The 12,544-nt window shown below is 39.1% G+C and overlaps 1 protein-coding gene across 2 annotated transcripts in view; it reads right to left on the minus strand.

Annotated features, from left to right (window-relative positions):
* The window catches only part of tgfbr3 (transforming growth factor, beta receptor III), a 241,412-nt gene that overhangs the window by 29,886 nt on the left and 198,982 nt on the right, over positions 1-12,544 (minus strand). For both annotated transcript variants that reach the window (XM_051932789.1, XM_051932788.1), the window contains exons 12-13: positions 8,034-8,210; positions 704-1,000 (exon numbers count right to left, since the gene is read on the minus strand). In XM_051932789.1, coding sequence (XP_051788749.1) covers positions 704-1,000; positions 8,034-8,210 — 474 coding nt within the window. The remainder of the gene's footprint in view (positions 1-703; positions 1,001-8,033; positions 8,211-12,544) is intronic.

The raw sequence follows: 12,544 nt of genomic DNA on the forward strand, positions 1-12,544 counted from the left end.
TAAATTGTTCCTAGTGTGTGTGTGCCCTGCGGTGGGTTGGCACCCTGCCCGGGGTTTGTTCCTGCCTTGTGCCCTGTGCTGGCTGGGATTGGCTCCAGCAGACCCCCCCCTGACCCTGCAGTTAGGATATAGCGGGTTGGGTAATGACTGACTGACTGACTTTTAGTGCATGACAGAAAGGCACACACAAACAAGATGGAGATGTACAATTGAAGACCCCTTCTCCCATTCATTGGACACAAGTCCCATTCATTGTTTCCTATGGTGTTTCACAAGGCGTCAGCATTGCAGAGTTTGGTTTGAGAAAGGCGTACAATCGTAGATTAAAAATTAAAGAAGAGTGACTGGAAATACATCAGGTGGAAAATATGCCTCTTGTTTGTGGATACCTGACATGCTTCAGCAAGCAGAAGGTCAATTCACGGGTGCAATTTCACCAACTGCCATTGAAAAGCCACAAAGTAGTGAAGGTGAGAAGCAAGTGAAGCGTCAGGATCGCTATTGAGTAAGCAGGACTCAGTCTGGATTGTGTGTGCCTCTCTGTCAAGCATGAGTGGATTTTCCGGAAATAAAAATACTGTTACTCTTAAAGTAAAGGCAGGCAGGCAGATATCACTGCACAGTCCAGCCCGACTGAGGAGTGAGTGTCAATGGCAGCTCAGTGCAAAACAGGGATTATTAAATAAATAAAATGTCAACTAACCTTGACCAGTTGTGAATTCTCCTCTTCCTTCTTGGTACACAATGTGAGCTCACAATGCAGGAAGAGCAGGGACACATTGAATTTTGGCTTCAGTATGAAGCTGAACCTCTTTTTATCAGTCTGTGTATGTGGCACAGGGAAGTCTGTGTTCTGAGGGTACAAGTCAATCGACTCATCCTTTGGGCAAACATTTTCAATGATGGTGTAGTCTGATGAGATACTTGGATTAGAGTCTGGAGAGATGAAGCAGGTTTGAATTAAAAAGCCTAAATCTTGTTCTTCTTTGGTTATGGAAACCTGCAATGGGGAAAAAACAACAAAGTGTTACTAGTGGTTAATGTCTGCTCATTTCAACACTAACACTTTCATTTCTGATATTATAAAAAGAAAAAAATGATTTGCCTTCTTTGAGATGACCTATTTATCTTTTCACTGTCACATTCTCTCCTAAGAAGATTTACCAAAAATCACCTTTGTTTATGAAGTCTTCCAAAATATCTTTTCAATCATCTTCACATAATACGGTGCATTTTATAATCTGCTCTCCTTAACTTCACAACAAGCAGATTGACAAGCTATGACTGCCAAGTTTACCGGTGAAATGACACGACTAATAGAACAGCATCCACTTATAGCATCCCTAGAGCGGGTCTGGCATGTGCTGTGGACATTTAAAGGCTTCAGATGGCCCCTTCTCTGTGCTGTCCTGCATTCATTCATTCATTTCTAATGAAGTTAAACTAACTGGTGCTGTTCAAAGAATGAGTTTACTTCTATTAAATGAAGTCAGGCACTTCTAGACTAGACCAGGACAGAAAGAGGAGAAAAAGCACAGGATTTGTACATCTTTGAATAAACTAGATTCAGATTCCCACTGATCTTCATCATGCTATGTACACAGTACTGGAAAGCTCAGTCCAGTAATTCTGGCAAGATTCTCTAAATTGTCCTCTTCTTAGTTTTTTCTTCTGAAATAGAATATCTGTTCCCTGCTACAGTTTCTAAATGTTACTTCTTATCAGGACCCTGAAATACATTCTTTAAACAGCCCTCCAAGTTGCCCATAAACAGATTCATCATGTGTGCAAGTATCTTTTGTGAATGCCAAGCTAGTGTTTTGGCTTATGTATCATCTGTGGTATTTCTGTGATTTAAACCAGACCTTTAAACTCTTCATTGTAATAAGAGTAAAAAAAAAAAATCACGGGGATATATGGCGCTTTTGGCTATGCTTCTTGGATGACTCTGCAGATAATTTAAATGTCAAAATGCACTTTTGAAGGAATGAAACATTTATGGAGAACAAGTGGGGGTTATTTTCTTTACAATAGAGCCACTGAGATACTAAATGTGAAGGGGCAAGAAAGGCTAAATGGAGCCAAGCCGTCTTTTTCTTAGCAAGGGACTTCAACAACGTAATAGAACTAATAAGTAGAAACAGTGAATGTTGCTCTGAGGCATTTTCCAGACTTATACTAAACAAAAAGAGGCAATTCTGTATTCCCCAACACTCGGGTTTATTGCTATGCGTACACAGAAAGTCATACTTGAATGTCTCTACTGGACTAGTGACAGTAGTGCAAAGCCGACAAGAGAGAGAAAAGACAAAAAGACAGCGAATACAACATCATACCGTGAATTTGACACGTGTGAATAAGGTTGAGCACCTGATGAAGGCCACATAGATGATACGTGTCTTTAACCTTCTTTCTTTTTCAGTGTGGCAATGACCTTTAACCTTTATTCCTATACATATATATATAAATATGTATGTAAGAAAATGATTATGCTGTTGTCAGTACAAGTGTCTGTTGACTAACTTTATAACCTGTAGATAAAAAAGGCCCTGAATCTGAACCTAGTGGTGCAACTGCTAATGGTTCTGTTCCATTTTCCTAAATGGACGTATCTGTGCAGGCCTTTAATAGTACTGGGCAGTGACCATTACATACAGTATGTCATGAACAGAAGGGAGCTGTGTGACTGTTCTCTGCCTACTTCACTACCCTGCGAAGTGTTACTGTCTTGAGTTGAGCAGGTGCTGTACCGGGACATACTGCCACCAGTAAGGACGGACCCTGCTGTGCTCCTGTAGACATTGGCGAACACAGATGGAGATATTCTGGCCTTCTTCAGATATCACAGAAAGTACATCCATTGGTAAACCTTCATGATTATAACTGAGGTGTGTTTTGCCAACTTAAGGTAATCAGTGATGGTGAATCCAAACTGTTAAAGATGCTTGCCATGCTCACAGCTTTTGTGGTCTGCCCTCTTCTTCCTCAAGTCTATGACCAGCTCCCTGGTTCTGCTGACATTAAAGGTGAGTTTGTTACTCTGGCATGACTGTGATAAAAATTGAATCTCTTTTCTGTAGGCGATCAGACCATCAATGGTGGAGTTTTCAAAAAAAATTATCACTGAATTTACAACTTTGTTTGGCCATGCAATCCTTGGTGAATATGGAGTACACCAGGGGACCTTAGCACACTTCGTGGAAGGATGGCTGTGTTGAGGACCAGTGTGGAAAAAGTGATGTGGCCAATCTGTACATGCTGAGAGACGCCACTAAGGAAGTTTTCAGAATCCAGCAGTAGAGAGTGTCACTAGATAGATAGATAGATAGATAGATAGATAGATAGATAGATAGATAGATAGATAGATAGATAGATAGATAGATACTTTATTAATCCCAATGGGAAATTCACATTCTTCAGCAGCAGCATACTGATACAATAAATAATATTAAATTAAAGAATGATAATAATGCAGGTGAAAAAACAGACAATAACTATGTATAATGTTAAATGTTAACGTTTACCCCCCCGGATGGAATTAAAGAGTCGCATAGTTTGGGGGAGGAACGATCTCCTCAATCTGTCAGTGGAGCAGGACAGTGACAGCAGTCTGTCGCTGAAGCTGCTCTTCTGTCTGAAGATGATACTATTAAGTGGATGCAGTGGATTCTCCATAATTGATAGGAGCCTGCTGAGCGCCCTTCGCTCTGCCACAGATGTTAAACTGTCCAGCTCCATGCCAACAATAGAGCTTGCCTTCCTCACCAGTTTGTCCAGGCGTGAGGCTTCTTTCCTCTTAATGCTGCCTCCCCAGCATACCACTGCGTAGAAAAGGGCACTCACCACAACTGTCTGATAGAACATCTGCAGCATCTTATTGCAGATGTTGAAGGACGCCAGCCTTCTAAGGTAGTATAACCGGCTCTGTCCTTTCTTGCACAGCGCATCAGTATTGGCAGTCCAGTCTAATTTATCATGTTCTAATTCTAGAAGCTTGGCGATGGCTAAAGAGTGAAGTCTTTAAAGAGGCATAGTAGCTTTTACTATCCAGGTGTGCCAGGATGTTATGAAGTATAAGAGATATGGCATCATCTGTGATAACATGCAAACTAGTAATAAAAATTACATTCTCAAAACCGACTTCTGGTTACAGAGGGCTAAAAGCCTATCCCTATGGCACTTTACACCAGGCAGGAATCAACCTTGGATAAGTCACAAGTCATTTGAAGGCACAAAACCTGCACTGGGAAAAACTCCACTGAGACAGTCGAGCTGTTATTCTGATCCAGGAATCTGAAGTTGTAACAGAGCAGCACTAACCATTGTGCTGCCATGAGTCAAAGAGCCTAAATAGCATGTGCATAAAGCCAGTGACCAAATGCATGTTCCAAATCCAACAATATGATGTTTTTTTATTACTTTTTTCACTGTGCAAAGTGAAAGAATATTGTCAGAGTAGTCACTGTTCCAAGAATTACAATCCTGTACTACGTGTTTGGTCACTCTAGTGTTTTAAGAGGATCTTTCCTTCTTAAACCACAAGGCATTTCCTTGTGTTATTATCCATACGATTTTCCTTTTCAAAAACCACAAGCTACACATCTGTCTGCTGCAGGCTATGAGTTTGTGCCAACATTTGTAAGGCGTGTGCACAGCCTCATGTTGCTGTTCCCTGCCCCCTTTAAAGGCCCTTAATATTATGTTTTCTTTCTCCTTCTATTGTCGCCATATGACATCACGTTTTCAGTGTTATTAGCGCGTATAACTGAATAGATCTCTTAAAACATATGATGAGGCTAAAGCAAGAAAGGCCGTGAAAGTTAGCCATGTTACAATATGCTTATCACCTCCCCAATCAGCACAAATGTAGCTGGCAAAGTGTATATTATTGGTGATAATGGAATTATCTCACCATTTAAGCAAATACTTTGCCACTCTTTAATCTTCACTTAATCTGGTTATCATATTTCTGCCCTTTGTTTAATCTCTTCTCCTCTACTTATCTGTTTTAAGGAGGATTCAACAATGGATCTATCTGTATTGGATTTATCTAGCAAACATTCATTTATGATATTCTACTACTTTTTACCACTACAGACCACACACCTACTCCTAGGTAGCTCTGTTAACCTTTACGGTTCCCCGGCAACCAGAAATTGGATTACGTCGATTTGAGAATGTGAATTTTTATTATTAGTTTGCATGTCATCATAAAAAAACTATTCTGAAATGAAAACTAGCAGTCACTATAGCTTTCCAGGACTCAGAGACTCCAAGTAAATTCACATAACTCGTTAGCGAGAACAGTTCAGCCCCCTAATGGGAAACCTGGGATAACTGACAAAACTCCCAGCCTGCTGCAAATACAAACAGAGGGACAACTGAGGGCCCACAAATCTGCTGTGTCAAAAGCCTGCTCATTATCTAGATTGCTTTCTGTTTATCCTGAGCTGTCCTAGTTCAAAGTTATGGAATTTTAAAGTAGTTTGTTTTAATTTCTGCAATATAATGAAGAGTATATTATATATATATATATATATATATATATATATATATATATACTGTATATTTGAATGATAAAGAATAATCTGTTAAAATTTTTTAAAAGTAAGCATACAGTTCAACATTTTCTGAGAAAATCTTCTGAGAAAACTAACATCTATAAAGTATGAGAAAAGGCTACTTGGCTGAAGAAGTTTAATATTGCAATGCATAATTAGAACTTTTTTAAAACACTGAAGAGCCAGTTTTCCAAACCATTTTTAAGCATTTTCAGACAGACGTTAGCATTCTCCAAGTTAATATTTATCTTAAACATATCCCAGTTTTGCTTTATACAGTCTATTGGCAGCGCTGAAATGCCACGAATGGACAAATGAGTGCGTGCGTATTTCTGAAAGTTGCCGGCTGGCCAAGAGAGGCTGGGGCGGGGGGTTGCTAAAGAGGAAATGTCTCTCATTATAAACAAAAATAACATTCTAGTAAGAGGAGAGCCCCTGTACATACTGGTGTGTGCAAATGGGTGGCACTAGGGGGCAGAAGCACCATCATATATCACAGAGGCCCTGGTTGTAGAGGAATAATATACGGTAGTTTCCTCAGTTTGTGAGAGTATGAGAGGAGGAAGCTGCTTCAACATGCATAAAGAAAGAGCATTTTTGACATTGCTGGCAAGTAGGTATCTTACCAGTGCAAGTACAATTCTTTTAACTACAGTATACTATAAAAGGAGAGAGGAATATCAGTTTTCTATACTGATAATTCATTTTTTGACCATGGACAATTTAAACTAATATTCTGCCCCTTAGGCCACAACTGGAATGCAGCCTTGAAAGCATTAAATAGTTTTTTTTTACTAAGAACCTAAATAAATGGGAGCTACATGCAAAGAAATTAGTTAAAGAAGCAATTGGCCACATAACGTTACCATTCTTACAGGATAATTCGTAAGGAAAAAGGCTCTACTAGATATCTCATTGTTTAACTGAAATTTATATTATTGATTATTTTATTAGAATTTCATTTAGATATGATACGAGCTAAAGCCTCCTCTTCTGCTAATGTTGAATTAAATGGTCAGAAACATAACGGAATGGAAGGATGAATGATTCAGTGTGGAAATCCAATTGATCCATAATTCAATTTTTTATTACTCCCATCCCACTGAGGTTTGCAGTGATCTGAAGTCTAACTTGACATCAAATAGAAAGCAGGACGTGGGCAGTGTGTTAACCTTTGGTCCAAACGCAGCTTCCTACCCTCGTTGGAGGTGTCGGTCTACATGACATCAGCGCTCACGTAAATGAAAGAAATGCCTAGCTGGAAACTGACCCTGAGATTTTAGCCCTTCTATAGCACCACATCTATAAAATGCATTCTTGAATCCTATATTCTTCAAAAGGTTACAAAGGCATAAATAACAGAAACACCGAAATGGGCCTTTAAAGACGGAAAGTATCTGCAAGGATACAAATGATGTTATTACAGCCCCTCTACCACTGGTGGTAGTCAAAAGCGGGCAGGAGGTGAGCAAGGCGCCTTGAGATGACAGAATCAGGGACTGAAAAACTGAGCGAATGAACATTCAATTAACAGAGACTTACAGCTAAATGAAGCACGTATGACAATTAAAACAGCGCAATATTTGAATATCATTTCCAGGAATGCAATTGCAAGAAGTGCTGGGCAAGCGAAGGAAGGAGTGGGACGAATGCTGAGGGTAAGCGCAAGGCAACAGATATCAAATATTTTAAAATATTTTCTGTCTTTGACAGGTAATGTTGCTAGGTCTACGTAAAGTGAATTTTTCTAGCCAAAGCCCACACTCCAAATTGAGTTTTAATTGCTACTCATTTTGTGTTGTTAATTGGAATCTCACAATATATAAATTACTTATTCTTTTCCAGACTGCAACATTTGTGTTTTTTTTTCTCATTTTCCTTTATCTTTGGCTGGCCTGGCCTCTCTGCTTTATTCTCCAAAGCCACTTCAAGCACCGTAGCACATTATCTTCATTACCTCCTTACACCACAATGCAGATAGTAATTTAATGACGAATGCTAAAATCCAAACCATGAATTAGTTGTTTCTGTGTAGCGTGTGCATGCAGAATGGTTTGCACAAATGCAGGGTGTCACTGGCCTGTTGGAACGTACGAGTGAGCAGTGTGATAGATAGATAGATAGATAGATAGATAGATAGATAGATAGATAGATAGATAGATAGATAGATAGATAGATAGATAGATAGATAGATAGATAGATAGATAGATAGATAGATAGATAGATAGATAGATAGATAGATAGATAGATACTTTATTAATCCCAGGGGGAAATTCACAGTGGGAGCCTTCGTTGTATTGGACTGACCTCCCATCCACCACTGTTTCCTGCCCAGTCACCAATGATATTTTGGAAACCTATAATTCTGACTTGGAAAATGATGATTCATGGATGGAATTATTTTCTTATAAAACTAATATTCAGAGAGAATAAAGTGTGAATGAATTAAAATCTTTTTGTGGGAAAACTTACCTCGACAAAAATCTTGTTGTTCTCCATGACAGTAATAATGCTCTGTGATGGATAGCGGAAGAGACTGTTGTTGTATAGGTCCATGTTGAAAACGACATTGTTCACTGGTTTTCTTCCATGCCCTTGTCGACGTGACGGACCACTGTTCTCAGGTGGTACCCCAGATGTGCAGTTGAACTTCAAAGAAAAAACAGCAGGAGTACATTAAATACGAAAACACTTTACAGTCCTTAAGACCAAGAATAAAAGAAATGCAATCACACGCATATACTCAACATTACAAAAAAGTAAAACAAAGTCTTCTGTTTAATTTAGCATTTAGGTGGGGAGGATTTCATGGGCTGAGAAAAGTAAAGAATAAATTAATCAATTGACAGGCGGCCCAGTGATGCAGTGGTTAGCGCTGCCACATCACAGGTCCAGACACCCCGATTTCTTTCCAGCCTGGTCACCATCACCGTACAGTTTGTCATCCTTATTTGATTTTCTCATCGTGTCTCTCTTTCTTAACAAATGTCCAAGTTCCCTTTCTCCAGGTTCTCTGACTTCTTTCCACATTCCAAAGACATTCTGGTTATGATAGGTGGTGAGGCTGAATTGGTGCTGTTATAAATGAAAAATGGGTGGGCACTGAGGAGAACCAGCGGCCCAAATGAATCATTACTAAAAAAAAATGTTGAAAATTTAACTTGCAAAAATATTTACTGGGAGAGTTTGTGTATAGTTTCATGTTTCACTTATTGTTCACTAAAGCTAACTTTAGATTATATAGCACATTTTCTTCATCCCAAAGCGCTTTACTAATACAGAGGTTGTGTTGAATTTGCAGTCCTGTTAGACTGTAACGACCACGCTGCCCACGCAGGTAACAGCAGTGCAGACAATGACAGTTACAGAAACTCTGACGGAGTTGTGCTGGGTGGGCTGCCTTTCTGCTTCTCCACATTAGGCCTGACAGCATAAGGAGTAGCAACAACTCCAGGTCACTCTGGGCATTGAGGGTAAATCATTGCTTGTTAACAAGGCATCATTTTTACAAGCGTAACGCAAGTACATCGGTGTGATTTGTTAATAGACTTTCAATCAATCACTGGAGAGACTAAATAATTCTTTTAGGGTTCGCAGTCCTTAGCCACTGGGCTACCCAGTCTGCTCCGGCCAATGAGCACTGAGAGCCACGACTAACAAACAAACTGCCACCAAACAGTGCATTCCTTACATGTTTTCAGGATTAGTTTCTTTTGGATGAAACAAACTTCAAAAAAATAGCACCTCACATTTTACTCTGATTTAGAAGGTGAGGCACAAAACTGACGTTGGATGGAATGTTACGTTCCTTTGTCCATTCCTACAGTAACACAAGTGTGTATCAAATGTAAAAATACATTAAGAACACACCATTAAAGAATTAAAAAAAGAAATGGCAGAATTAGACTTTGGGTGACAGATGTGCAAACAGCTGTCAGTTCAGCATTTTTCAGAATCCTTTGTTTATTTCATTTACTAAATTATATATTATAAAGCAAGTTGAAATCCCTATACGATTGGCATTAGTATATAAAGGCAGTGTTTGCAGAGGTGGATTTTAGTTGTTTTTACTAAAACACCACACAAGACAGGAAAATTAATCTGAAATTTGATTTCTGTTAAAAGGATTTTGTTCCCCGAAATCCCTCAGATGGATTTTTTTGCTATACTTTATCTACACAGGAGCAACACTTGAATGCGAGTGATTAAAGCTGATGTAAGAAATAACATCATCTGCTGCTTCTAATGGTGTGTATGATGTGGACCAGCATGTACTGACAAGTGGAAGGAGGACGTGATGAATGGCCGATGAGATTACAACTTCACGGATTTAAAAACACAGTTTTAAGAGCACTTGGGAGTAAAGTAGAAGGTGAGAGCAAGGAGGGAGCAAGCAGAGACGGCAAAGTTTAGGAGAAACGCATACTCAGTTCATTATCTTAATCTATGCTCATCAAGCCATTGTGGCACAAGGCCAGGGAGAATGAGACAGCTTCAGTGACCATCCACTTTAGAAGGACACACATATACTAGTAAGAACCTCTAATAATGCAAAAGCCTAGCAGTGCTGAAAGTTTCATCTGGAAGCGAGACAGGTAGTTCTGGGCTAATTTGTTGTCATTGGAAGTGATTTTCTAATGCAGCCTACATGAAGTGAAGCATGACAGTGCTATCAATTTATACATAAGTAGAAAAGCACGAACTGGGCAAGCTCTCCTTGAGGCACAGGGCCATATTGATATTCAACAGTGCAATCCCCCTCAGACACAGGTGCATAGCAACTATAATTCTATAGTCTCGAGGTACCAGATGTGATTCTCAAATGAGCATACATGTCTGGGGACAACCCGTTATAAAATTTGTAGTGCATAGCAGTGAAATCCTGCACTGCAAATGCTACACAAACAGGGTTTCTTTATAAAACACCCAGAACTAATTCCTTCAGTCTGTGTACTAAAGTAATGTCAGGTTTTAGGGAGAGACCAAAAGAAACAGAATTAAAGACTTGACACTAGAAGGAAATAAAAAGCTAAAACTGCTGTTATCTATTTAGGAGCTCAGTAGCACAAAGAAACTGAAGCTTAATAATTGATTTGTACGCTGTAACGAGTGCGGTGACAGAGGAGACACACACATGTATACACAGACCACAGCAGCTACATGTGTTTGAGAGGTACTTCCGTTTGCTACAAAAACTAACAAATGAAGAATAACCAAAAAAAGTCCAAAACGATACCCAAAACATCAAGGTCACAGACACCTAAAAATCATTTAACTTCACTAAACTACAATAACAGTTCATTTTATTTCACATCCACAAACTTTGCTGTTTGTTAGTGCGCCACCACCTCAACTCTCGCTGCACAATGATGTCACTTTTTGCAACTTCTGCCCACCATTTATTAAAAATGGGGAGCTGCTGTCAACATGGATAATCTGTATGGTAACACAAAAAACACAAAATGGTGTGGCATCACCAAAACAATGTTAAAAATAATAACAAAAGTAAAACAATAAGTCGAATGCGGAAAACTCACTCTATTGGTCCAAGAGATTATGATATACTAAAGCCCACCAGAGAGAGTAACCACGGAGCACACTGCCTTTTTTTTTTTCTATGTATTGTGCCTATGTGACCATACGGTAATACCTGAACTATTCCGAAGAGACGTTTGCACTGTTTTGTGTTTTTTGTATCTCACACGCTCATACACCTTTATCATAAGAGCATCCCTTATCTACGATGGAGCGTTTGTTCAGAATTAAATATGAAGCTGGTTTTAAGTTAAAAGTCGTTGAAGTGGCGAAAGAAATTGGTAACTGCGCTGCTGCAACAAAATTCGATGTGTCTGAGAAACTGATGTGAGATCGGAGGAGGCAAGAAGATGTAAAAAAAAAAAAATGAAGTGTCGCATTTATAAACAGGCGTATAAGTCGGGGTCTGATTTTATGATCGATTTTTCAGGTTTCAAAACCTGACTTATACGCAAGTATATATGGTATGTCAGCTAAAGATGCAATCTGAAAAATATTTAGATACTTAGGTGTTTTGTTTATAATATTTAAATATATTTTTAAAATCTCCCAAAAGCAGCAATTAACTTGGAGTTCCCTAGTGTCATCCTTTAAGAGGTAGACTCTCTGTACAGCACTACATTCAGTATTTCACACTTTTATATATTGCTGTATATAGAATAAAGTCACTTTATAAATATATTTTTCTTTCCTGCTCCCTAAGATACTGACTCAAATAAGCAATTTTGGGAAATGGATACAACCCATTTGTATTACTCTTAACAATTTCAATGTACTGCCTGAACACAGCAAATAAATTCATTTTCTAAAGTAAGTGTTCATCTCTTAATTTTCTTAGTTTACTTTTTTCCATTACAGGAGCCCAGGGAGGCAGAGTTACTCCCAGCCATACCAGGGTGAGAATGGGACACTCTCAAGCACACAGCCACACTTACTCAAAATGGAGTTATAATCGTCAGTTAAGCTAATCTACTCATCTTTAGAATGAAGGAGAAAATCAAAGTACCTGGAGAAAAATCACATGAACATGGTGAGTACATGTAAATACAAATGAAACTGGGGCAGGATTTAAATCTCAGTCTCTGAAATAGTAGTGCAAGCGTGCAGTTGCTCAGATGAACAAGACTTCCCAGCGCCCCAGCTGCAGCTTGCTGTGGTTTGCCAACTCCCCACAATGGAAGATATGACTGTGAATGTTATGACATTACACCAAATCTTTCACTTGATGTATAAGACAAACCTTTCGATTTTACCATTTGATGTACGTCCCTACCCTCACCAATGGTCATGAGCATTGGGTAATGATTGAAAGAATGAGATCCCGGGTGCAAGTGACTGAAACAAGCTTTCCCTGTAGGGTGTTTGGGTTCTCTCTTGGAGATAGGAGAGATAGGTAGAGCCACTGACCCTCCGCATCAAGAGGAGCAAATTAAAGTCATTGGAGCATC

This window comes from Erpetoichthys calabaricus, chromosome 10, assembly GCF_900747795.2.
Source record: "Erpetoichthys calabaricus chromosome 10, fErpCal1.3, whole genome shotgun sequence".
Classification (NCBI taxonomy): Eukaryota; Metazoa; Chordata; class Cladistia; order Polypteriformes; family Polypteridae; genus Erpetoichthys; species Erpetoichthys calabaricus.